Genomic DNA, 27,761 nt, shown 5'->3' on the forward strand with positions numbered 1-27,761 from the left:
GTAATATACACTGCAACCAGCGCTTCCTGATGCTGGATGAATAAAGGGACCAATTGTCAGCAGGATGTGAGTGTTGAAGTCACATTGTTAGCAGAACCGTCCAGCGGTTCTAGAAAGGGGAACATTAACTGTCTTATGATTTGACTTTGGACAGAATATTTACTTCAAGGACAATCAAAATACTTTACTTTAGTTGCCACTTCTTTATTCGTCCTGCTCGTTTAATAATAATTATTTGTAATGCACTTTAAATTGAAGCAGTTTCATATTGCTACAAGATAAAACAAGTACTAAAGATACAAAACACATTGTTAAGAAGGATTGAGCTTATCTATAAATATGATAAAGACTTGTTTTTAAGTCCTCATGCATGGGGGTCAATTGAAATCATAAGCATTTAGGCTCGTCGAACCTTTTGTCACCTTACAACCACAAAGTTGAAGGTGTTAGGTTGTTCTTGTTGAATCAGTGTCCAGCAGCTTTTCTGTATTCAGCTGCAGCCGTCTTCCACGGCCAGTCTCCCTACAGCCACCATGGCTGCGTTTGGATGCTGTGTTCAAGGGAATGTGCAAATGTCAGTTTTCCTTAATGTAAAGTGTTTGCATTTAGGTGTAAAGAAAAGGTTTAGTTACACCTGTGAGCAGAGCACAAAGTGAAAATATGGCTGCTTCTGGCTGGTCACAGCAATGGCCACTGTTGCATAAAGGATCCATCTGTGGGGTTGACCAATAGTTGTCCTGCTGACAGATTCTCCACCTGGACTCTGCAGCTAGTTACCACAAATCTCTCACTTCCTCTTCTGATATATGCCCTGTGAGTCCGGGCAGACGGCGCTTTGCAGTTAGGCTCCGCCCTTTCCCTTTTCACATGATGGACCTAACAGCGTCTTTTTAGGTGGTTCAACCATGGGATGTTGTTCTTTGAACCGAGCCCGTTTTCTCTGACCTGCAGCTGTTTTTAGACTCAGATTGAAATCCAACCAGAAAGACCCAAATGCACAAAGAACTGTAAAATGGTGTTTCTCCTTTTGTTTTAGATATATTTATTCCTTTATTGCTTTTTTTATGGCCCGGTGTCATGAGGGCTGAAAGCGTTGGGTTGATCTGAGTTCGCTGAAAAAACAAGTAAAGATGGACTCTGGCTGGCACTTTTGCTTTTCTTCCTCTAAAGTCCATAAACAGAAAAAAAAACACTTCTCTAACTGCTGCTGCCTTTAGCCTGTTTAAAACAATAATCTCTACATTAGGTATTTTGTTGTGGTAAACGGTTGGATCCAATCAGAGGCAGACGTTTAAGACGACGGTGGGGAAGCATCGGAATGATTTAGTGTTTCTTATTGTGTACACTTCAAAACAAATCACTCTGTTATTGCTCCATCGCTCATTCTTATCACCTTATTTGCAACAACCCCCTTTTTTTTCTCTCTCTTGCTGCTTCCACTCAGCGTCTTTCTCTTCTTTCTGTCTAGCGCGTTCCATAGTAGCTTTGTTTCCTGCGTTATGACAGCCGGGCTGTCAGTAAGTCACGTTGGTTGGACACTGAAAGCAGACGGCCTCTCTGTTACAGCGGTGAGGAGACTTTATGGGCCACGCACAGCCACGGAGTTCCCAGCAGCACCTGAGTTGAGCAGGAGGCTGGAGGCGCTATCTAGCCTGTAGCCCTTTGACCCTTCCTGCAGGTACGACGGGCATATGACCGCAGGGCGAAGCTTCGGAAGACTCTATCAACGAAGGCGCAGTTCAACCAGCGTTTAAAATCCTTCTTTCAAAAAAAACGTTTAGTCATGGAAAGCGGCTGAAAGGGTTGATTTCTGGGAGGGGGAAACGCAGGTAGGAAAAATAGTCGCGTTAATCATTGCTCTGCCGTCTTTATTCCTGTAAAAGATTCTCTTTGCCAAGAACGCGGCGTTTTATTGTTAATCTGTTGAAGAAACGGGTAAAAAGGGTTGTTTAGGTCAACGTCGGTTCGTGGACGCCATGATTGAGAGCTGACTCATCAAACATTCGCTGCAGCACGAGCAAGCAGTCTGAGACAGTAATCAGGATATCAGAAAGGCACAAACTAATTTGCTAGAGCAGAGTGAAAGCTAAGCAGCTGCATCGATCCGTCCAACGGCATGCTGTCTGATCGTCACTCAGAGGTGCTGCCATGAATGCGTCGTCTATTAGAGTCTAACTGCTTGCTTGTCATGTTAAACGTGACTGACTGATGGGAAGCGTGCGTTTAGAAGGTGTCTCATTAACATTAGACCGAGCCCCTTGGAAAATAACTTCTCCATGTGTGCTTGGCAACAAAAAGACAGACTCTTGTGCTCTCTCTCCGTCTTCTGCAGGTGGCGACAGACAAGGTTGCTGGAAAGCTGAGTTCTACTCTCTCATGGGTAAAGAACTCGGTCTCCCACACCGTCAGTCAGATGGCTAGCCAGGTGGCCACGCCCACATCTCTACAGACCCCTGCGACTTCCTCCTCCACGTCTCTGTCCTCGCCCGCCCTCTCGCCGTCCTCTCCGGCACAGCTCAGCCCCGACGATGTGGAGCTGCTGGCCAAGCTCGAGGAGCAAAACAGGTCAGTAGTCTGGCTGCTGCTGCTTCTGATGGGTGCCTGACACAACATGAGCGCTGTGGCAAGGCATGGCGTTATGTTCAGAGATCCTTTTGCTGTCTCCAAGAGCTGGGTCTTTCCTTTGTTTTCTTTCAGGGTGGACTACCTGGGTAGACTTTTAGTGTTTTTTCTCCTCCCCCCCTTTCTATAATTTATTTGCCAAGGAAGCCTCTTCTGTGAAAAATGTTCTTGCCAGTGTTCATTGTTTTCAGACATGAGCAAATCAGAAATGTGTAAGTAGCGTTTGGGTAACACAGCCAGGCCCCTCTAAGTGAACGTCTGCCATGTCACTGGTGAAAGATAAAGGAAAGGAAGTTCGCATGTAAGAGACAGACGTGCTGTGAATGTTTTTAATTCCAGCCTCAGTTAGACATTATGGGTCTAAAATTGGATGTTTGACACCCCCGCCAGCGACTTGGTTGTTGATTCAGATGTTTTGCTCTGGGTCCAAAAGAAGTTACAGATACGACAGCATCTTTTTGTTCATAGCTGCATTTGCATAGCAGGGGCCTTTTCTAGGAAGTCCCTGGTGTGGAAATGTACCTTTTTAAAAAGTTCAGGGTAGTCTTTTTTTTATGGTTGGATATTCCCAGTATTTTGTTACATCTGTCTCTCAATTTATACTCACCAAATCCTTTTTAAGAAGTGTAACCAGTAATGTTAAAATATTTTACAGCATTTAGTGTTTTCCCCCTACCGTTCTCCAAGGGGAGCTGCCCAAAACATCGCTGCATGTAATGAATTATTTAAACATCTTTATGTGTTTGTGGTTCATTTCATTTAATTTCATTGATTTTTTTTTCCTTCTAAATAGCGGCAGATTGCTATTTCTGTCTCTGTCTTTATGTGGTCGTTTCTCTACTTTCAGCTCCATCAGCCACTCAGACTCACGTAAGTCGAGACATATTTGCCTGCTTTGGCAGAAATCTTTGCTGCCACCCAGCTTTTTACAGGTGGCAGCACTAAATCTCGCACAGAGTCGGGAGTACTGAGTGTCTACTGTGAGGTTGGCGCAGCCTGTTCTGGCCAGTCAACATCCACTGTCAGATCAGCGTGCATAAAGCATCGAACCAAAATAGTTATTCCCCACAGATCTGTATCCTGTGTGCTCCGCGTCGAGAGCAGGCTCCAATTGATTGTGTCTCACTTCCAACCATCAAGACGTGGAGGAAGTGATGTGTTACTTAAGTGAAAAAGCACTTTGTCGTCCACTTAGTGGGCTACAACAGAAAGGACACATTTATTTTGATTATTTCAAGTTAACATATCAGGATTAACGCTCAATATTCCACTTTCTCCACAAGTAAACTGCTCTGTGGTCATATCCAGGTGTCCCACAGCAATATTATTTAAACTGATTGTCACACCTCGCCAAAAGGCCTGCGAGCTGAAGCAAAAATCCACCTTCCTGAGGCCATCACTGAAATTAGTCGTCTGCTCTATTCTTGTAAAACACATTTTTGCTGCTAGACAGACCATGAATGGATCATTTGAAAGAGATCCCAAATGTGACAAAATAAACACGGAATAGAGTTACACCCAAAGTTACTCTGAACTGGCTGATCTAGATTTCAAGGAATTTTGCATTTATCCAGGACGAAGCTAGGAAGAGGTGCAGGAGTCTCTCAAAATCTAATTTTAAATAAAGGTGAAAATAGTGACTTAATGGTTTGATAGAAACTGACAAATAAAAATAAAATGGTATGAAAACAGAAACGTGTAGAGAGACAGAGATGGCTGCTCCAGTAGAGCTGCATCCAAGAATATTAATGGAAAAATGGATTTGCTTATGTTTGCTTGCCATACTGGTAATTTTCCTGCTTCATCTCTTTGGTATCAACGCACACTCGCCTGTCAGCATTGTCCCGGGATTGCCTGGACAATGTTATACTTGGCCAACATAAAATGGAGAAAAAAGGTGGAGAAAACGTGGACAGAGGAGTGCCGCTCTGTGAGGAGAACGGAGGAGTGTTGAAAGGTGAAGTGAGGCAGATTTTCACCGCGTCTTTTCCTCTACTCTTCCGCACAAGCCTGGAAAGTGAGAAGCACTCCGTGCAGCAATCAAAAGATTACATTTTGGTTCAAAACGTTCAGGAACCCACAGTGGAGATGTGTCTTGTTGTGGGAGGATCCTATAGTTTGCATTTCTAAACCATAGCTTGAAGTTGTATGCAGCTCCAGTTACGTGTTTGCAGGACTTGCCGTTCTTTCACCAGCTCACCTGCCCATTTAGTCCCAGCCCACTTCCATCTGGTCCCAGCAAACAAACCCTCTGTACCGAACATCATCGAAGGCTGGAGACTCCAGCTTTTTTCCAGGGGGCTGAATGTCAGTGGGTTCTTGTTGTTCTGCATGATTAGATCTTTTCCGTGCACAGATGCTAATGTACAAGAACAGAACTTAGAAGGATAATTTCTGAATGCCTGTTTTTAGCATTTATGGAAACATTATGGCAACATGAAAATAAAGCCAACAATTCCCTTAACTTCTAAAAAGTCTTATAGTGCTTAGGGTGGCATGCTTCCTGTACATGTTCTACACTTTTCCTTGAAATTTTAAAGCGAGAATGCAAACGTTGGTGTCATTTTCTTAAATATTGCTGAGTTGTGCTCTGGCTTTGTGCTCAGAACACCTCATACTGTCACTTTGGAAGTCCGTACCATCCCCCTCTTATCTGCACACACCTGGAAGACTAGCAGGTTGTGACTTGCTAACGGGAGACTGTGAGGTTTTCCGCTTTTCTTTTTCTCATAGGAATTCTTAAGGTTTTTAGCTGGTTGAAAGTCTTTTTGCCATCTTGTTCTATTTTCGGTGCAGTTTCATGAAGGAGAAGGTTCCGAGCTCATAGACTCGTTTTCCTCAGCACGTGTGTCTCGTCTGACAGCTGCTTTTCAACTAGCTTCACACTGAAGTAATACCACTGTGCAGTGGTAGATTATAGATGAGATAAAAGCAGAGTGTCAGATGACTCTGTTCTGTGTTGTTGAACTGATTCCTGGTCAGTTCATTAGATAAGTTGGTGTTTGCAGACCAAAAGTCCTGCGCCTCACCACAGCAGGCCCAGTGGTAGATGCATTGAATCATCCAGGGTGTGTTGTAAAATGAGAAGACTATTGTGCGCTCTGGATGCGGTTATTGTTCACATTTAATGAATCCACTGATAGATGATGACGCAACGGCCTTTCTGTTGCCAGCTTTGGGAATTCTCTTCCCGTTGAATCCTTCGTCCGGGGCTGAGGAATGCGTGTGGGCGTAGAAACACTTAATACAGTATTGAGCAGCGTGTCCCAGATGAGGAGAGCTTATGGTTCTTGTCTTGCGTGGACAGACTATTGCCTGTCCGGCTGTGTTGGCCCAGCATCCCATCAGGTGAAAAGCAAGCGTTTTGGACTGTTCGTCCGTCCCTACGTCCAGCTTTCCAAGCTAAGCTGTAGCCACATCCTCACGGTACCTTGATGACGAAGTGATACCGTGGCTTTACTGACAGAGCAGCAGTAGCAGCCGGGGAGAGGACTTTGGTATTCTTGTTGAAATCAGAGATACTGTAGTTGCTTACCAAGGGATTGTGTGTCTGGTGGGGCCTTTGGACCCTGCAGAGCAGATAACGGCTATGAGCTTCGTCCTGTCCTGCCACACGGATAACAAAGTCCTACACTGGCTGCTGCGCTTTCTCGGTCCAGACCTGCCAGCGTTAGAGAAATCCTACATATCCGAGCCATGTGGACAATATCATGAGTTTCTCTTGGTAAGATGGTCTTACTTCTTGTTGTAACACAGCTGTAAAATCCAGGAAATTAACCTTTTTGACAAACTTAGATGATAAAGTCTGCTATATGGGATATCTTGTTTACCATTGCAATGCAAGTAGAAAATAGCAGTTTGTTCACTGCAGATGTTGCTTGATCATAATTTGTCCACATTTCTCATTTTAGTTTTTGTGCTTACAAACCGTCTCACTGTTGGTTGACTTGTAGTGAATTATTAGCAGAGCTCACAGCATGTTCAGGTTCAAGTGTAAAAGCCTGTTTGGGAATTGTTTCCTAAAACTAAAACCCCTGCTATTTCAGTCTTGGATATTCTTTGTCACACTGTGTGAAAGCTAAATAAAAGTAAATATCTTTTATGTGCTCATTTCACTCTTGACCCAAATTTGCCTGGACCTCCTGCCATTCTGGGGGAGCGCTCACTGTCACTGTGGGCTGCATTGGACAGGACTTTTTTTTTTCTCCCAAGATCAGGTGTCTAAGCCTTTGTTTCTGTACCTTGGTTCGTCACTGCCACGCCGGTTTGAAGTTAGGTGTCCTGTTCTCCACCTGCTGCTCCTAGAACGCGCCGCTGTCAGTAACTCCTACAGTAAACAAGCAGAATGCGCACCAGTTCTTTCTGAGGATAACCTGAACCCTTTGGATCTTCCTAGTTATCTCTTAATTGAGCGCATGATTAATCCCTATTTATAATTATAACAAGTTGAAATGATCATACCCTTCATGGCTGCTGTATTGTTTTACCACGGATTGTCTCGTGTGTTTTCCTTTTTTGGCATCTCTTGAAATACTTGACTAATTACAAATTACCCGATACTTTTGCACCTCGTGCAACCAGACACGTTGAGGCAGTAAGTTAGTAGAAACTAAGAGAGCTATGCTGCTTGTAAATAAATACTTTCTTTTTCAGTTCTGACCTAAAAACGGGGCCATCTTTGATTACAAACTCAAGATCTAGTGCTTGTAGTCTTCCTAATTTTAGATATTTGTAGATAGTTGCTTTGTTGTGTCTGACTGTACTTGGTTGGGGTGGAGATCTAAAAGTGCCCCCCCCCCCACACACACACACACACACACACACACACACACACACACACACACACACACACACACACACACACACACTCTTATGTAACCAGCGTGTACCAAGATATATTTTGCTTTATTTGTGCCTTGATCTTCACAAATAGAAGGTAAAAAAACTTACTACTGATGTGCCTTGGAATATATTTACCTATGCTAATTGGCTAAACTGTTTAAATACTGGGGTTCAGAATGTGTCCATGTTTTTGACGGCTTGTGAATTATTAACCACATACTCCTCCTGCGTTAATTACAGGCTTCTGGAGACGGACAGCAAGTCTCTGCGCTCCATGAATGGCTCCCGGAGAAACAGCGGCTCCTCCCTGGTGTCCAGCTCCTCGGCCTCCTCCAACCTCTCCCACCTGGAGGAGGACACCTGGATTCTGTGGGGCCGAATCGTCAATGAGTGGGAGGAGGTGCGCAAGAAGAAGGAGAAGCAGCTTAAGGTGAGGCCGGTGCCGTTAACCACCTGTGGGGTGACGGTGGGTTCTCGTGCCGTAGTGCCTAAGAGCTGACGGAGCGCCCGCTCCCTTACAGGCTTACTGGGACCCGCCTGCAGCGCCTCGCCAACGTCTTCATAGCCCTTAAACCTAGGGCTGGACGATATAGGGGGAAAAAAGCATATCGATAAATTCATATTGATATTGATCGATATCGATAATTATCAACAAATTCAAAACATATAAGCTTATTTTAAGTGCAGTCCTGGACATTTTATGCTGTTGTTTAGCGTCTTATATTTAGATAGAAAACACACAAACACTAAATTCCAATTCAAACCGTTATTCAACCAACTTTTTACTAAAACTGCAATGTTTTAAGAAAGATAAAACAAAAGCGTTCTGAACTCTTTGAAGGGGCGGAGCTTGGTGACAGAGCATTCCTGGGTCTGCGTTTGTGATTGTTTGGGAGAATGTAATGCCTGTAAAATTAATCTACATTTATAGAATGCAAAAGGAATGAAAACTGTTATTCTATTGCACTTCTTATTGAACCTTTTTTTTCTACCGTCGATATACGTCTGTCAATCGATGTATATTGTTATTGAATTATCGTCCAGCCCTATTTAAACCTTTTTGCATTTTCTCACATTCCAACCACAGATTTCATTGCACTTTATCTGGGATCTAATGTTATAGAACAACACAAAGAGGTGCTTTATGGTAAAGTGGAAGAAAAATTATACACGGTTCTCACAGTTTTTTTTTTTGTTTTTTTTAATAGAAACAAAAATCTGAAAAGTGTGGCATATATTTGTTTTGACCCTTTGTTGTAGAGCCACCTTTCCAAATACAGCTGCAGGTCTTTAGTTGACTACCAGCTGCTTTTCTTCTGTCCATGGTCAGCCTGAGCTTCAGTGCCACCAGCTTCATAATGAGCGAGGTGGAACACGCTGCTGCTGTTGCCACACAGCTATTGTGCTCTGCTGCGTATCATTTCTGTCTCAGAGGCTGTGAGCGAGTTCCCTGTCGCTCTGCCAGTGGTGCTCTAACTTATAAACACACACAGTGCACATACAACCCTGTTTACGTCAGTTTATCTGTGAACACAAAGCATGTGTAACTTTTCTGCCTGGCTACATGTCAGGCAGAGATCCTGTGTTTATCCATGGCTACTACCACTGTTTCTCAGGTGTAAAAACACAGCTAATAACATTAAATGCATAAACATTAAAGTTTCTAATGAGACTAGCTTCTAGTTGGAAGCTGTAGCTAGCTAAACCACAGCTAGCTAACTGAAGGCTTTGCCGTGAAGCTGAAAGAGTGCGCTGTGTTTTACTGTGTCCACATGGATGTTGTTTTTATTGTTGCCCAAAAACGTGAAACTGAACTTCTGAGGGCTTTCTTCTCATCGCTCATCCATTAACGGCACAACGTCAAGTTGTCCTGCTGACGGATATTCCCTCATCAGCTGGGGATCTCTGCAGCTCCTCCAGAGTTACAGCAGTCATATGGGCAGCTTCTCTAATCAATGCTGTCCTAATATAGTGTGAGTTTAGGTGGAATGCCTGGTCTTGATAAGTTTAGATTCTACATGTTGGGTTTATGCACCAAGAAGATGGCATCTGAAGGTAGCCGGTTGCTCTGTACGAGTCAGAGTAGTAGGGGGCTAAATCCAAATGCACAGCGCACTTTTCGCATGTTTAATTGCAAAAGATTTTAAAAACGATGTTATTTTAATTCTGCTTTAAAATTACCGTATTTTTTTGGATTATAAGTCACACTTTTTTCCCTGGTTTGGCCGATCCCACGGCTCATATTCAGGTGTGCCTTTTAAATAAAATTTAAATGGTAATTCATATTAACCAGTATGAACCAAGGAGTAAACATTACAGTCTACAGCCACAAGAGGGCTCCCTAGGCTTGTGAAAACTATCCTGCACCTGTACCACTTAAACATTAATTGAAACATCAAGGTATAGACAACAAAGACTGAACAGATGTTTGTATGTTGTTTCACTGTTTCAGTCTGCCTTCACACTGCAGAGCGTTGCGTGGTCCAGCTCAGAGGGTCCAGACCACGACAGAGCTGTTATTGGGCTGTCTGTGAAGCTAATAACAGCTAGCGCTAGCTTACAGCTCTGTTGTCCTGGCAGGTTACAACTTGGCTGATGGACGTGAGCTTTATGTTGTTCTGAAACATCCGTGTTGTACTGTTAGCTTAGCATGTAGCACCGCTACGCTCACAGTCTAATTTAGGCGTTAGACAACTCTCAGTGTAACGGTCCTTTACGCTGAAATGCGCTGGATAAAACCTGCTGGTCGGAGCTGCTAATTTACCCCATTCATCCTCCCAGGTATGTTCCATGTTATCCAGCCAGCTGGGGATGCAGACGTGCAACTTAATAAGTTGGTTTACCAGATTAAATGTCAGTTCAGTTTTTAGCCTTGGATTGTGTGAAATAAATGTCCAAATAAATGTATTTAGTCCTGTGCGACTTATATGTTTTTTCCTCTATATGACAAATTTTTTTGACTGATGCGTTTTATATTCCGGAGCGACTTATAGTCCAAAAAATATGGTATTACTTTTTTGTGTTGACGTGTCACATAAATCCTAATCAAATACACTGATTTTAAATTCCCTAATGTTAAAAAAAGCTTTAAGGAAAGCACTGTATTCTATTTAAAAAACAAACAAACAAAATCTTTTCGCCAATATGCTCCAAGGAGATGAAAGGAACTGCTGTTGTGTTTTTGTTCCTCTACACTCCTCAGCACCAGTCATATCCAGGCTGTGTGGTGCCTCTTGTGGTGCCCCGGCACTTCTGCTGACATTAACGTCCCACTTTGTGCCAAGCTCCACAGAGGCTCTAACTGTTACAGTGTTTACTACAGTCAGAGATCATTTGTCAGGCTATCCTTGTCCCCGGTGACCCTGCGGCGTTGTCCCTGAACATGTTATTTCAGTTCTGGACATTTTGATGCTAATTTTAACTCTCTGTGATAATCATATTCCATGTGATCGTCGGTAATGCTCCGATTTAAACCCCACAGCCAAAGTGGCCTTCAGGGGAAATGTTCACCAACAGAATTTTGAATAACAAGTTGTGGATTTGCACAATATAGCAGGGACTTGGGAGTTTAAAGTCTTGATAATGCAGCAGCTTAGTAACATTGTTTTGGTACACCTATTTTTTTTATCTAAAGTATTTTAAACTATGTCTTATTAAAATAGAGACCCTGTGTGGACTTGGACTTCTGCAGGATCAAGATAATTATATAAAACCAACTCAGACTCTAACATACTCTGCTGGGGTAGATATTTCTTGTTTTTAGTAGTCTGCATCTACATAGGGAAGTAACATGAGGGCTCCGTCATCAATTGTGTTATTATGCAATTCGGTAGAAGTAGCAATCCACAAATTGGTGAAGCGAGGCAGGGATATTATTCAGCTTTGCTGATTTCCCCCACAGAGCTGCAGCTTTCTTCCTCTTGGTTTCCAGAAAAAAATCAGTGGTTGTTGTGTGAAGGAAGGAGCTGTGGTTATTCTGTGCACGTCAGCACAATCTGAAATGTGGTATTGTTCTCAGTAGCTTCTTATGCTTAACATGAAAGTTACGGCTGTTTAAACAGAAGCCTGTCAAGCAGGCACAGGCTGGTTAAAGGTGTTGACGAACTGCAAGGTTTTAAGCACTTATGGTTCCAAACCACAAGAAAAACCTGGTCTGTGGTTCAAAGTCCTTTAATGAGATGTCAGAGAGAGAGAGCTGGAGTTAGCAGAGCTGTCTCTGGTTCTATTCAGCAGCTAATTACATGTTGCTGATCCCAGCTGTTACTGCACACTGCCCATCAGCTGGCTTTAGTTGAGGCTAAAATACTCCAAAGCCATTAGATCATGCTATACATTTGGTTTTGGTCCTTATAGGTTAGCAATGCTCTCATACTCAATATTGGTTACATTTTCTTCATAATTTGGATTGTTGCATATTACTGAGGGTAAAGAGGGGGCAGGAGCGAAGTGTGTCCCAGAAAGCAGCTTTTGTTGAACAGTTGATATGAGACGGTGCCTTGTTCCATCACAGAACAAAGCATGGGCTGTGTTATCCAGCCTCTGCAGGGAGGAGAGGGATCCCCCCGCTGATGCCTGGGTGGGTGGACAGACCTCTGCTCCAGATGCACCCTGGCCCCAGCAGAGAGAGAGAGACACACACACACACACACACACACACTATATCCTGTCATCATGGCAGGAAAGACCAGTGTTCCCTGTCAGCACAGGAAATTGCTTAATTACCTTGTATCAGCAGTAATAACTAGAAACAAATTACTCCAGCGCTTCATTGAAAAGATTGCATTTAGCGCTGGATGCTGCGTTATTATGAGATGCTGACACAAACTGCGATAGTATGAGCAAACTCTTGGCTTAACGTGGCTAAAATAAATATCAGCATTCTTCTCTCCACAGGCTCTTGGATTACCTTACTCTTTTTACAGTTCCTCTCATCTACATCCAGATGTTAAAAACGGCTCCCAAACGTGCATTCAGTCGTGTAATTCACGCATTTAAACTGAAGTTAAGCTAACAGCAGTTTTACATGAGTCATGGGTTTCCTGTCGGCTTTTAAAAGTGCACGCCTCAGCCAGATGAGCTGAGTTCTCAGCACTCTTTACTACAGTTGGAATAATAAACGGCGCAGCAGGAAAACAAAACCCCTTCAGGGTTCAAAGTGCCCACTGCAGGTGTTGGGTCAGAGAGATCTCTCTCAGCGGAGCCATCTCTTGAGAGAGAGAAACGCATTCGGCTTCTTCTGGTTCAGAAACACAAACCTGCATAGATCATTTACTTCAGTCAAATGTTTTAACGTTTCTGTATGGCATACTTGTGTTTTTAATAACACTACATTGCTGGTGAAACTCACATTAAATTGCTGCGGAGACGCTCAGATCAGAACTGTGTGGCTGATTTTCACTCTCCTTTTTAGAAAACTTTGACCTGTCCATACCTATTGGGCCAGATTCTGATTTTTCTTTACCTTTATCCTCTTAGTTTGAAGATGGCAAAGGAACAGCATTAAAACTCTGGTCCTCCAGCCCAGGCGGTCATTAGCTATTTATCTGCATCTGTGACAGATTGCTGTCAAACAGGGTTTTACTAAGAATTTCAAACAAAGAAAAAATAATTAAGAGTCGACATTTCTTTAAAAACCTACAGCAATTAGCAAGGCTCGTATTCATAAAGCAGCAATAAACTCTTGCCCCATATTCCTGAGTTGTAAGAACCCAACATTCCTTAAACCCAGCATGTTCTACAACATGCTGAGGTTAAAGACTAAAAAGGATACAAAAAAAAGCTACTTTGCTGTTCTCTGTTCAGCCTTCCTGTTATCTGCTGAAAGTTTCACTCTCACACCCTGAATGAAGCTTTAGAAATGCTTCAACGTATTTCAGATGATGATTTTCTTCTCTTGTGCTTCGTCAGACTTTTATTTTGAACAGACTCACAAATACTAAAATGGCTTCATGTCTCCTTTCTTTAGTAACAACTTTCACTCTGAAGAGCGTTGTCAGTGCATCCTGGTAGCGCTTAGGATTAGTTTTTAGGATTTATGGCCGGCTAGTCTCTGGTTGGGGCCGATCAAGCTGAAATTAGTCAGTTTTTAGTCTCTAGCCAATTTCTTGTTGAAAGTGTAGATAAAAAAGGAAACTTTAATGTCTAATGCCATCAAACTAACAAGTAAGCCACACTGGAATGACTATGAAATTCTCCAAAAAAAAAATAAAAAACCTTCTTCTTTTGTCTTCCTGCAGGATCTCGTGAGAAAAGGGATTCCTCACCACTTCCGGGCAATCGTGTGGCAGCTGCTGTGTAATGCCCAGAACATGCCCATCAAAGATCAGTACTCAGAACTCCTAAAGATGACCTCGCCGTGCGAGAAGCTCATACGCAGAGACATCGCGCGCACTTATCCTGAACATGACTTCTTCAAGGAGGACAGCCTGGGCCAGGAAGTGCTCTTCAATGTCATGAAGGTAGACCTCCATGTGGATAACTGGCACAAACAACCACACAAACTGTCTGTTGAGTCTTAACAATACTATGAAGGTTTAAAAAAAAGTTTGTACAACAAATCTCTTCATGTAATATTTAATAAATCCGTGATGCCTCTTTCTTACCACAGGCCTATTCTCTGGTGGATCGTGAGGTCGGCTACTGTCAAGGAAGTGCATTCATTGTCGGTTTGCTGCTCATGCAGGTAATGACACCACTGAAACTATTCTATATGCTTAAAATAGCGCTACAGTTCATCTGCCGGCAAACATTCCTCAGATGTTGATGCTGTTTGTCTCATATGGTGCAGATGCCAGAAGAGGAGGCGTTCAGTGTGTTTGTGAAGCTGATGCAGGACTACAGGTTACGAGAGCTCTTCAAACCCAGTATGGCTGAGCTGGGACTTTGCATGTACCAGTTTGAGAGCATGATCCAGGTAGGTCCATCATGTGAAACGCCCCGATCAAAGAGAGAGCACTCTGTCGAAAACTGTTGTGTGGGTTTAAAATGTTAACATTTTGTACATTTGCAGGAGCAACTCCCAGAGCTGCATATGCATTTCCAGGCTCAGAGCTTTCATACCTCCATGTATGCCTCATCCTGGTTCCTCACCATCTTCCTCACCTCCTTTCCCTTACCTGTAGCCACACGGATTTTTGATATCTTTATGTGTGAGGTCAGTCAAAAGGAACAACTACCCGCATTCAATGGGAAATGGGTTTAACCTAATGGTGCCAGATAATTCCTGGCTTCTGTCATTCTTTTTACCAGGCTCTCATTGTACTTTGTGTTTGTATGTTTGAGGAAATACTTTGACTTTGTTTTGCTTTAGAGCCAAGTGTTGTTTTGCATTTAAACAGGAATTTTTGGAGGAGTTTCAAGGCAACTTCATAGAAAGCCCATGTTAAGTAAGGTTAACGTTAAAAGAAAAGTAATGCGTTAGTGCCACCTGCTGGAGAAGTCAAACATCACAATGCCCTTCTCTTTAAAACAGTTCACAGCGCACTGAGCTTTGCGCTCTGATTCTGGCTGATGTGTCTTCAGGGTTTGGAGATAGTTTTCCGTGTGGGGCTGGCCATCCTTCAGATGAACCAGGCTGAACTCATCCAGCTGGACATGGAGGGGATGTTACAGGTATATTGTCCTAGTGTCGCTCCTTACCCAGGTGGCTCAGGTTTCATTTGTGGTTTGCACTTTGTTTCCAGGGAAGAAGTTCTGCCACACCCAGTTAATTGATACATGTGTCCTAAGTGTGGATGGCATGCTGGGAAGTTAAACGCTGTTTTTTTTTTTTTTTTTTCTGTTTCAGCACTTCCAAAAGGTCGTCCCACATCAGTTTGACAGTGGACCAGATAAAGTCATCCAGGCTGCGTGTCAAGTTAAATATAACGCCAAAAAAATGAAGAAGTAAGCATTACCATCAATTAGTTCATTTCTGTTTATATGGCTCTATATATTAGACATATCAAAAGAACAACAATGCCTAGGAAAATGCATGGGAAACTACAGGCTGTACTGTCGCACTACACCAGTCAACACATTTGATAAATAAGCATATTTGTCTCTTCCTTCCCAGGTTAGAGAAGGAATACACTACAATCAAAACAAAGGAGATGGAGGAACAGGTGGAGATAAAGGTGTGTGTGTATTTTCAATGTGCAGTGGAATCTCTGAACACGATCACATCCAGATACAGCTAGGAGTTTTCCTCTGAATACGTATGTGTAGGAGGTCTTTAGCAAAGGATCCAGAGGCAAAGCCAGACCAACAAAGCAGCTGCTAGTAGCTGTGCTCACTTCCAGAGCCATAAAAGAAAAATGCGCAGTGTGTGAAAAAGTACATTATTTTGTGCCTAGCTTCGCCCAAACAAACTCCATCACGCTCCATAACTCTGTTCGTGTACGGCTACAGTGACATGGGAGTTTTCCTGAAGCGCAGAAGCAAGCGACGCTTCTATTGCTCTATTTTGGAAAGCCAATGATGCCAAGACGGCAGGCAGACATGAGGACCAAAATACCAATCATCTCCTTTAAAACATGTTATTATTGTATTGTAAAGAATAATGTAACCTGGTGAAGGGCCTAAATTAGTGCACCTGGGAATGTGAACTCAGACCAGGAGTCAGCAAATTGTGGCAAAACGCTTGACTAGCAGCTTTATTTAAAAGTTCAGTCATCTGTTTGTCCACAAAGAGCTGAAGTTTGGTGAGGATGACTACAAGTGCAGGTTTAAATGGTTTCAGCAGTGAAACTGAACCATATGATGGCTAAACTCTTCATACCCTCAACTTTACCTCATTTTGTCATGACACAACAATTTCTTTTGTTAGGCGTTAAAGTGATAGACTAATACAAAGTAGTGCCTAATTGTAAGGTGGAAGGAAAATGATAAGGTCCTTTAGGAGCCACTGACATAGATATGGTGCGAGATGAAGGACACATCTGCTGATATTCTGCTGCCACTGTTTGCTAAACGTTGACTTGTCAGGAGGGTCTTGTTGTGGCGAGTGAGCGCTTCCGTCGGGTTTCTGTCTGATGTCTTTTGTAAATTGCTTTGCAGAGATTGCGCACAGAGAACAGGCTCCTGAAACAGAGGATCGACACGCTGGAAAAAGTGAGTTCATCCCGGCGCTCTGTGTCCAGACAAACACACGGCTCTCCTTCCTTAATCCGTCCAGCTTTGTTTGTTCATGCATCACGCATCCCTCCTAACAATGGAGCCTTTTCTCGCACTAACTCGCCTGTGTTAGACGTGCAGCAAGTTGCCAGTTTTTACGGTAACTTGTTGACTTCAACTGTGGATTTGCTGATCTGTAAATCTAGACAGAACGGCGAATATCATCTCCAGGTCGTCACGGTAATACTCTGTAAAGCTCAGATTCTTCCATAAAGGGAAAAAAAGTCTCCCGAGACGGTGCTAAGTAGCGCAGAGACTGGAAGGCTGATGTGGAATGTGAATGACGCTGCTTGATGTTGAAGGTGGTCAAAGCCCTGCATGCCGGGCGTCACTGTGGTGTTGCTCCTCCCCGTATCGTCTGAAGGGCCACTAATAGCGCACCATGCATGCTGTGGATAACGGGTGTGTGCCGGGCTTCTGATTCCTGCAGGGACCCACACTGAGCTCTGGACGGGTCGTTCATTCAGCACAAAGCTGCTGCTCTTTGACTTGTCTCTGACGTGCAACACTGGACTATTTATTTTCCCCCATTCGTCACTAACTGAAGGCATTTAAAAAGCAGCGCCTCTGATCTGTTAAACCTCCTCTGTAACTATTCGATGCAGCTTTTGGAGCGTTTTCCTCTTTGAGCTTTAACCCCTTCTGTAGCTTTTGTTTGCAGAGCCACGCATTTCTTCACTTTGTCACCAGCTTAGTTGCACTTTTTTCACCACACCTGCATGCAATGTTCCTTTTCTAGCTTTGTGTTTGAGCCGTATCATCCAACAATGGTTCCCGGAGGGAAAATGAACATTGCATTTCTTCTTTGAAACAATCAGTTGTTCTTTTGTGTGCTTTAACTGTCCTTTGGATTGTGTCTCTCTGCTGTCTCTGATATTTCTGTTTTTGTAGGAAAGTGCTTCCTTGGCAGATAGATTGATTCAGGTATATTCCTTATTTTCTCTTTACCTTTATACGCTATCGTCAACCTTCCTTTGTCTTTCCCTCTTTCTGTTTTGCATTGCATGCTTCCCTTTATTTACGTAATGGACAGAAACTGATCAGAATCTGATGAACTCTAATGACTAAGGAACTATATCACACTGCAACTGATAACATTGTTTATTCGGTGCATGAAACTCCACATTATGGCATGTTGGACGAAATAAAACGCTGACGAATCATGCTGAGGACAGCTAACATGAAGTACAGTTGCTAGTGTCAAACCAAGCATGAAAACCCATTCCCACTTCCTGTCTGATTTTTGCCCACCCATTCCACCTTCTGGTTTCACTTCTTGTCGTGCTCATTCCACTCCTCCTCGGTTGCTTATGTCCAAAGGGACAAGTGACTCGAGCCCAAGAGGCAGAGGAGAACTACCTGGTCAAGCGGGAGCTGGCCACAGTCAGACAGCAGTGCGAGGAGGCCACTGCTCAGCTGGAGCAGGCCAGGAAAACCGTCAAGCAGCTTCAGCAGCAGCAGCAGCATCCACATGCGGTAAGGAGGGGGACCACCGCCTCGCTGGCAGGTCCTGCTCAGCGCGCAGCAGGGTCCTCAGCATCAGGTGTAGGGTACGGCGCAGGTCTGTGTGCGAGACGTGCTTTGAAACTCGTGCTGACGTCTTTTCTTTAGATGTATGCGATGCACCACAAGGTTGATATTTCCCTGGCCAGCCAGATTGATGATGTGTGGCTCTCTCGTTCTGCACGTTATCAATCTGGGTCTCCATTCGAATCCGTCCGTGATTCACCTGCGCCGTCCAGTTTGTTGTTTGTTCAGCTGTGGGCTCGGCAGCTCTGGCTTTCGTCGCACCGGTACGTCCCGCCTTAAACCGCAATACTGCAACACGATTGGCCCGAGCCGTTTTCGGTTCGGTCACAAACGGTTGAAGCCAGAGCGGTACAAGAGGGATTCTCGTGTGTTTGTGAAGACACTAATACTGCGAGAATTCATCCTGCTGGTAGGGTCGGGTTGATATGACAGGCGTTTGGGCATGTCCACCTGTCCATAAAAGGTCCAACAAAACTTTCTACATGTTGTCTCTTTTACACACGGTTGTTGTTCATCAACGAGGACACTTCAGATCTGCAAAAACCCAGATTATGTATTTATCAATGTTCGCTTAGAGTCTTTGTTCCTGTTGATGTTCTCAAATGTGTCGTGAATATTAAACAAAGCACATACAATAACCTAACCAGTCTGCTCCTTTAAAACCCTACATTTGGCCGGTACAGTTGATTCTGTAAGCACACAATGCTTTACAAAAGTATTCACAGCCCTTACACCTTTTCCTGTTACAACCACAAACTCCAGTGCATTTCTGGGGGGCTTTAAAGTGACCTAAGGAAAATTATGCAGGGTGTCCAGTTGGGACTCCTCTCAGCCAGCTCATCGGTTTTAGGCCAGGATCTGTTTTGGCATGGATGAATTCAGATGGGTACACACAGATCTACACTGCTCTGTCACCACCATTTACTTTCTGTGTTCATGAATTTCTAAGCAGCTATCTCTGTAGCGGGGGGAATTCACATACAGCCCCCCCTGCTCTCTGAATCCTCTTTGTGCACATCTGTTGGCCTAACATTGTTAAATATTCATGTCCGGATTCCACACGATAATGTGCCGGCATTACACTGTTTTACATAATTTGCTCTCTTGTTTAACAATGAATGGACATGAAATAATAATGTGATGTGAAAGGTGACACTGAAGAGATCTATAGCAACTGGGTTTACTTTGGGGGTGCAGGAGGATATCTCATTTTGTCTGCAGTTGGTACTGAAAAGCATGAATGCTGTCAGGGATGCCTTGGTGTTTGTTCTTACTGTTGCCCTGTTTTGGTTGCAGAAGGGACCCCCTCGGTTCTCTGAGGAGTCCGTTCTGCAGCTGGAGAAGGAGCTTGTGCAGGCCCGGCTGAAGGAGGCAGAGTCCCAGTGTGCGCTCAAAGAAATGCAAGATAAGATCCTTGACATGGAGAAGGTGAGCGGCCATGCTGGTGCACGCACTCTACTGCCACAGAAGCACTAGCCCCCGTTTAATTTGGATGCTGAACAACCATTTTCAGAGGAACTCCTCACTACCAGATGACACTAATGTGGCGCGACTCCAAGAAGAGCTGATCGGGGTGAAGCTGAGGGAAGCAGAGGCTGTGACTGGATTGAAAGAACTGAGGCAACAAGTCAGAGACCTGGAGGAGCACTGGCAGGTGAGCAGTTGTTTAACAGCATGAAACCATGATCCAGCATGTCTAAAAGTCAATTAGCTGCTAATTTACCATCGACTTGATGCATGGACACACCTTCCATGTTACACAGCTGAATGTACTCTGTTGACCTAGTACAATTAATCGCATTTTCAATATAATCGCAATTAAAAAAAAGCAATTTCCAAATCGCAGAGGTCTGCAATTTTTGGCTATGTAACAATTAGGGAATTAGACATGTTCATTAGGTGTCAGTAAAATGTTTAAAGTGGGTTTGCTCCACATTGAAGGGAAGACAGTTGCAGCAGTGAGATAATCTAATTTTATTACTTGTTTTAGAGTTTATATAATCATACATAGCATTAAGTACAGGTCAATCAGTTTAATACATAGACTGGTTACACTCTATGTCCAACAAGGATTGATGTCCAAATCAATTAAAAGCTGTTCTCTTGAATAATATTCTGATTAATAGAAACATTAAAAGTTCTTGTTTTAAATAGTCCTTCTTTACAAACATCTTTTTTTAGAGAATATTCTTGTTGCTTGTGGTTAATGCAGAGAAAAGTCAAAATTGCAATTTTGGTTGAAATATATTGTAAGCAGAACGCAATCATTTCTGCTCCGAGTTTAGATGCTGTGGGTCTTTTAGCACCTAATCCACATGGCGAGGAAACAAAATGATTTGTTGTTTGTATATATTTTAAAACACATGATAAATTAAACTGGAAAACAAATTGCATGAAATCGCAATATTAAGAAAAAAAATCGCAATTAGATTATTTTGCAAAATCGTTCAGCCCTAGTAAGGGGTTCTACATAATCTGGGAAAGTCTTCAAGTATTTTCCAGGTCTGGATAATCATTTAAAAAGTTTGGAAAACAGTGATATTTCTCATTATCCCTTCATCTAAAAGTCGTATCCATCTGTCCTTTTATTCATTCATTTATCCATCCACTGACCCAGAAATATCCACAACAGATTTTTAGTGAACTTTTGTATTCGTTTTAAAAAAAACATGGAAACCTAGGTGTGGAAAAGTAGTTAATTTTATCTGGAATCCCTGTGTGGTGTTGCTAAAAAAAGAGTGACTGTGACCCGTCTCCTCAGCGCCACCTGGCACGCACAGCTAGTCGCTGGAAGGACAGCCCCAAGAAGAACACGCTGAGTGAGCTGCAGGACGAGCTGATGAGCGTGAGGCTGCGAGAAGCCGAGGTCCAGGCGGAGCTAAGAGAAACTCGACAGAGGCTGCTGGAGATGGAGACTCAGGTCAGAGCTCTGTCCTCAAGCTTTTAGTCCTCTCCTTTCTCCATTTTCATCTGCTCACTGTTATTTACTGGAATCTGAGCCAAGTCTAATAAAATAGGTGCCCAGTTATGGCACATTTGAAAAGTCTCTGCTTGTAATGTTACACAATCACCGTAAGAGGGCAGCAGTTTTCTTCTTTGTTGAACTTTGAAGCACCTGCACTTTTGCAAGTCAGAATCACTCGAACGCCTCTTTGTACCAAAACAATCAATCTGTAAAATTATTTGTAATGTATTTTTGTTTTTCTGTCCGCTGCTCCAGAATCAGATCCACAGTAACCAGCTTCGCCGGGCCGAACAGGAGAGCCGCTGTCTCCAGGACCGCGTGCAGACCCTGACCACCCAAAACAAGGATCTGCATGTGCAGCTGCAAGAGATCAAGCGGAGGCAAGCTGAGATTGAATGCAAGGTACGAAAAAAAAAAAAAATCTGCTGCTGATCTGCACCTTTGTAGTCGTGCTTCTGCAGGGGCAAGCCGCCGCGGCTCAGTTGTGGTGTAAGCTGTGAAGTTGAAAATACACTGGGAGTTTTTGAGGTGACAATAAACTGACGAGCTGACGTTGTTTACAGAGCAAGGAAGAGGTGATGGCTGTGAGGCTGAGGGAGGCTGACAACATCGCCGCCATGGCTGAGCTTCAGCAACAGATCTCTGAGCTGGAGATTCAGGTAAAGTCCCAGCTCTGCATCAAGCCTTGGATTCCCTCAACTCCCTCACAAACCGCATCACACATAGCTCATCATTTTCAGCCACAGAGGGAAATTTCTCTTATCGTGAAATATACGGGTGTCAAAGCAAGTTTTTATTCTTATTTTAATTCAAAAGAGGAAGAGAGATTAGGGATATGTTTGATGCTGTGATTTTCAGATTTTCTTTGATTTGAAACGGGCATCAATCTGATTAGCGGCGGTTTAGTGTGAGAAGTTTACGTTCGCTTTTCAGTATTTTGAATTATGGTCAGATGAAGCTGAGGTGTTGTTGCTTTCGTTGCCATAGAGACATTATTTGCAAACCGTATCTGATTGACTTTCAACTGGTTTCAATATGTGAGGCGGAGGATTTACCAACCAACGGGGCCCATATTGTGCCATGCAGAAGTTTTCACACCCCTTGAGGTGTTTCACATTTAGTCACAGTATAACCACACACTTCAAAGTATTTTAGTGGCATTTTATTTGACAGACCAAAACAAATTAGTGCCTAATTGGAAAGTGGAGAGAAGAGATGCATGTTCTTTTTTTAGAAAAAATCTTTCACAGATAGAGATCCATAGCGTGGCAAACATTTGCATTCAGTATTTGTTTGTAATGTTTGTATCTTAATCAGAATTTAAAACCTGACACGGCCTCTGGAGTCTATTATAGAGATAATGTGTCATGAGCTATCAGGAGCACAGCAGACCAGTCAGGGAGAAAGTTTAAAGCAGCCAAGAGTAACTCTAGAGGAGCTGCAGGAATCCACAGCTCAGGTCTGTTGACACGACAACTATTTGTTGTTTACGCTACAAATCTGGTGGAGGGTGGCGCCTTTTACAGTTTGCAACAAGCCAGCATGGAAAACAACACTACAGTGAAATAGTTCAGATCAAAGCCTGTTCATGTGTCGCAACAACTTAGTCAAAGCGGAGTTTAGATCCAAATGAGAATCTGTGATCAGATGTGCAAATGCACATTCACAGGCGTTAGCCACCCAACATAACGCAGCCTGATTTAATTTAGCAATGAATAATGAGTAAACATCCTCTAGGTGCGCAGAGCTGGTGGAAACATACCTGAAAATACTGACATCCCGTACTGAAACTCAAGCTGCTTCTGCAGTGTACTATCCCTTAAGGCTACAAATGAAACCATTTATCATTTTTCTTCCACTTTACTATTATGCACTACATAGTGTGTAAAATCCTTATAAAACTGAAGGTAGATTAACCTTAAGTAACATGACAGACGACCAAAGAGTCCACAGTATCAACATGCTTCTGCAAAACTGTGTCAACATGTCATCAGATGTGTTGTACTATTTCTGCACATTTTGAATGACTATTCTTAGATCTCCAGTTTGAGGCGCATGTTTCTTAAATGTGAGGTGATGTTCAAAAATCAGTAATGTTTCAGAGCAGACGCAGAAGAATAAAGCAGAGCTGCCTGAACTAACACACTTGAATCCCAACTGTGTCCTCTATAAACAAAGGTCAACAAGCAGGAGTGAAAGACCCGGTATTTATCCCCAAACAAGACTGACCACAACACACGCGTCATCACAGGTCCGTTCTGGTATTCACTCCGTCCAGCAGCTGCCAACATCAGACATCCACGCCCAATTAAGCTTAAACTTGTTTGTTAGCTCAACACTTTTCAACCCGCAGCTGCTTTTGTTGCTCGGCGTGTAGGGAGTGTGGCAGGAAATTCTGTGTAAAGAAGTTTTAGGGAGAGGAAGTTGTTGTTTTTTTCCTGTCTTTTTAAATGCACTGGGTTGTGTGTATTTCTGTTGCTGCTTTTCTGCGCTGACTTTCACACCAGCAGGCCTTCAAAGGTTCACAGCAATAGAACATCCTTGGAAGTCTTGCAGCATTATGTTTGGTTTTGATTCTTTTATATTTGGTGCTGTAAACGGGGTTCACTTTGAGTTTCATTGAAATTCCGTATTTCATGGCCTTTAAAACTAGGGTTGCATGTTACATTGCACTGCCTCATTGGGAGTCATTTTCGAGCAAAGAGGATACATTTTCCTCCAAGTTCACAACAAGGTATTTTTTGGTCACAAATGAGTAAGCGTCTGTCACCATTTTTCTTGGCATTTAGCCCACATGTATCCTTTTACGCATCACTTGCTTGAAAACCAGATTTTTGAAATTTTGTAATCCTGTTGAACGTTTTCACTCAACAGTTTTAATCAGTGGAAATAATCTCCTTTGTTGAGCATCAATAGATGTAAATCTAGCAGTTGAGACTTGTAAAGAAACGATGCCTTTCTTCCAGGCAGTATTGATCAGAGGCATATTTGTGACCTTTGTTAGTGTTAGCGAGGCCTAGCCTGTACATATTTTCAAACATCCGAGTCATGGCAACTACCACGGGCTTAAATCAAAGGCAACTGGACTTTCGCTCGCTCACTTTCTGTGAATACATTTCAACATCTAACCAGGAGCCTTTGATTCTGGAGGTATGCGGTTGAGCAACCTGGGCTTTGGGAGCTGCTGTTTTCAAGCACACGGAGGCCCTTCCTCCGAGGAGCATTCCAAGTCTGATGCAAATCAACGACCTGCCGTCTCTCCCCTGAGTCATTACTGTTTGGCTAGAGTTGTTTCTCACTTCAATCCTGATGAGACTGCTGCTGTTTCCCAGTGTGAAAGTATTCCAAAATTCAAAAACAAATAAAAATGTTATCTATTGTTCCGACTTCTTTAACAAGCTGGCAGTGAAAGTGCCAGAGTGAAAGGAGCTTTCTCCCACTATAAGGAGCATGAGATTATACAGCCCTGCCCCTCCACCATTTGTTGCTGCGCACTGCCAATCAGCTGGCTTAAAGAACCCGATTCCCCCACTTACAAGTAGAAGTTGATCAGTACTGGGTTTTCTATTGCCAGTCCCAGTATTTAGAATTCAGGGTAGCTGATCGTTGGTATTTAAGGCTGACACTGTATATTATTTACCCTTACAGTTGGTAAAGTGTGTTTTTCTCAGTTGTCATATTTCTAATGGGGTCTTTGATATAAGGTACACACCAGCTATTGTTAATAACCCAAGTAATCTACACATGCAAAGAATATAGGCTAGTTAGTCCACAGATGACGGTTTTGGTTAAAGAAAGTTAAATGGCAGGGGGAAAGAGTGTTGAACACAGATATGTATTTAGTACCAGAGTTTCTTTGTAGGTTTGGAAGCTGCAGATTTGCTCCATCTTCGTATTCTTTTCAGGAATATTTCTCCATTCATCTTTTCAGCTATTTGAAGTCTGCCAGAAGCACATTCTGTAAGACAGCCCACACAAGAATGTTCCCACCTGCAAACATCACTTTTGGTGTGGTGTTAGAGGGGTGACCAACATAACATGGTGTGTGCAGGCCTCCCTGGACCTGACTATATTCTCCTACAGTCCCACGTTTCTACTATTTCTTTTAGACCAGCTTCAGCTTTCTTTCTCCTCAGCAGCAGAGTTCTACCTCTGATCTTTTCTTTGAAGAACCACATGCCATCAAGCCCATGGGTGAGCAGTGGATGGTCAAAACATGGCCGCTGATGAAAAGCGCACTTAGTGATCTATTAGTGAAAACGTTATACATATCCTATTTATTAGTTATCCTTTAGAGTTGGCAGGAATATATTGGTTACTACTATTTAAATGTAACTTCTTGACAGTGGTACACTACACTTTTTAAAGTTGGGACTTAAAAAGCAGGTATTTGGGTTTTAAACAGTCAGATACTGGTACTCTTTTTTTTAGTTGGCACAGATGGGGCCGGTAGCATGAGTATCTTGTGAGATAAGTAAAGAGGGATCTGCGTCTTTTAGGAAACAGGAAGTAGTTACCGTGTTAAACAAGTATTTTACCTGCTTTGGATTTTTTTTTCTCTGTCTCATATTGTGGACCTAATTTAGACATGATGACGCTCGCTTCTTTGCATGCATAAAGCCAGGAGTATTAACTTTGAAGCTTGTTAGAGCAGAGTTTTGTTTTTTTCCCTGATTTATCTCCCAGCTCCTACACCAGTCGGGAGTTAAACCAGCTAACTAACTGAAGGCTTCACTACCAAGCTGTGTGTCACTTTTAACACAATTGTGTTGGGTTAGGAGTTGGTAAAATACATGCTTTCCTATTCGCAATAACAACAACAGCTGAATCATGTTATACAGGTTTGTTTTAAATTTGATCTTCAAATGTTGGGAAACCTTTAACCTTGATAAAAATATATAAATCTAGTTGCCTGAAGCTGAGCATTGATAGTTGAACATTGTTAAAGTCCTCTTAGTCGGTGTTTGGGGCTGAATTTCTTCGACATTTTGCCTCTTAGGGAAATGCACTGGACAGTATTGGACGATCGTTTTTTTTAAACTAGAGAACAAGTGAACTGATTTTGAGGCCAAGCGTCGTTTGACTACATCTGGTCCACAGAAAAGGAAGAGCATGCGAAACAGCATGTGAACAGGTAGCTCTGTGGCTGGCAGATCAAAAGTGTCACCTGTCTGTGTGCTAACTCCAACACCAGGAGAAGAGAGGAGCTTTTGGATGGCCCTGCAGTTTTTAAACCGGGCAGTTCAGACACCGTCGACAGTTTAGACTGCCGGAGCTCTCACGCTGCATTTCCTGGGCCGCTGACATAAGGAGTCAGAACTCTTTGTTTGGGCCTTTTGCTCAACAGCTGGATTCACATTATTCTCAGTATATTTCATGTCACATTAAAGAGCCCAGAGACTGCAAAACTGTTGAGGGTTGTTCACCTTAATCATTTCACAGGTGAAAAGCATTCATTTCACCCATTATTGTAAACCTGCACAAATGTAGTCTATTTTGCAGCTTACTTCAAGTTCTCTTATATTTTTAGGCTGTGCTGTTTGTGCACCGATGACATCTCTTCATAAATGGGCTGTACCGTTTTGTAGTTTGTAGTTTTTGTTGTTGTTGCAGAAATGAGTCTAGATCTGCTTTCAGCTCTGTTCTTTATGGTCAAAGAACCTTGCTTTCCTCTAAATTGTCCTCCAGCGTGCTCTCTGGCCCATATGATGAGGCTTCTGATGAGTTGTTCTGTGAGTCTGCAGTGAAACCCTGTGACGTCAGTGCTGCACTGAGGAATGTTGCAGCAGCACTGCTGTCAGATCAGTCTTCCTGTAGCTTCGTTGCAAAATATGCTGGTTGTGTTGGTTATTGGTTGGTTGTGCAAACTTCACTGAAATATGGCCCCATGCAAATCGTTAGTGTTTCAATGCAGCCAAACTTTAATTTTGTTGAGGTGAAAATTTGGACTGCTTGGTTTTTTTGAGCCGTACAAAATTGGGCTTTCTGCTGTGCTTCAGATCATTGGGCTGTTGCTTAACCCAAATGTGCTTGAGCTTAAGGTCAGGATCTGATGGCCAGACTTTATCCTTCGGGATTTAAATTTTTGATTTTGGTACAGTGCAGAATTCACGGTTCCAATAGTCAAGCCAAGTTCTTAAGCTGCATTGGAGCCCAGCCCATTACACCACCACCATGTTTGACTGTTGGTGTTTTTTTTCTGAGAAGCTGTTAGTTTTCTGGCAGATGTAAGGAGACACAGCATCCAAAATGTTCCACTTGTGCTTTGGGATTCCTTTGTTGTTCTTGGAGATTATCACGATTAGTTTTTTGGCACATGTGAGACACTTAACAGCAACTCTCGCATAGACGCCACTTTTGTGTCTTTCTTGTTGTTGTTGAATCATGAACGATGACCTTAACTCAGTCAAGTTAGACCTGCAGTGCTTTAGATGTTGCTGTGGATTCTTTTCTGACCTCCTGGATGAGTTGTTAATAAACTTTTGTATTTTTGGGAATACAAAAATTTTGGGAGGCCGGCCGCTCTTGAGAAGGTTTTCCCTTTGCAGATAACGGCTAATGATTCATTGGGGTCCCAAAACCTTAAAAATGGCTTTAGAGTCTTGACTTGTTTTCTGATTTATTTATTAGTTCTTTTTTTTTTTTGTCA

General features: G+C 42.9%; 1 protein-coding gene across 4 annotated transcripts in view; it reads left to right on the plus strand.

Annotated features, from left to right (window-relative positions):
• Nucleotides 1-27,761, plus strand: part of evi5b (ecotropic viral integration site 5b) — a 49,039-nt gene that overhangs the window by 9,434 nt on the left and 11,844 nt on the right. For 2 of the 4 annotated variants that reach the window (XM_036141590.1, XM_012882519.3), the window contains exons 2-18: nt 2,333-2,565; nt 7,705-7,894; nt 13,701-13,922; nt 14,072-14,146; nt 14,252-14,377; nt 14,474-14,617; nt 14,986-15,075; nt 15,251-15,348; nt 15,518-15,578; nt 16,501-16,554; nt 17,509-17,541; nt 17,938-18,093; nt 19,444-19,575; nt 19,661-19,801; nt 20,909-21,067; nt 21,368-21,514; nt 21,676-21,771. In XM_036141590.1, coding sequence (XP_035997483.1) covers nt 2,414-2,565; nt 7,705-7,894; nt 13,701-13,922; nt 14,072-14,146; nt 14,252-14,377; nt 14,474-14,617; nt 14,986-15,075; nt 15,251-15,348; nt 15,518-15,578; nt 16,501-16,554; nt 17,509-17,541; nt 17,938-18,093; nt 19,444-19,575; nt 19,661-19,801; nt 20,909-21,067; nt 21,368-21,514; nt 21,676-21,771 — 2,076 coding nt within the window. In that variant the 5' untranslated portion in view covers nt 2,333-2,413. Of the gene's footprint in view, nt 1-2,332; nt 2,566-6,240; nt 6,347-7,704; nt 7,895-13,700; nt 13,923-14,071; nt 14,147-14,251; nt 14,378-14,473; nt 14,618-14,985; nt 15,076-15,250; nt 15,349-15,517; nt 15,579-16,500; nt 16,555-17,508; nt 17,542-17,937; nt 18,094-19,443; nt 19,576-19,660; nt 19,802-20,908; nt 21,068-21,367; nt 21,515-21,675; nt 21,772-27,761 lie in introns of those variants that run through there. The other 2 variants (XM_012882521.3, XM_012882522.3) reach the window with 2 other exon arrangements.

The sequence above is a fragment of the Fundulus heteroclitus genome, chromosome 9, assembly GCF_011125445.2.
Source record: "Fundulus heteroclitus isolate FHET01 chromosome 9, MU-UCD_Fhet_4.1, whole genome shotgun sequence".
In the NCBI taxonomy this organism is placed as follows: Eukaryota; Metazoa; Chordata; class Actinopteri; order Cyprinodontiformes; family Fundulidae; genus Fundulus; species Fundulus heteroclitus.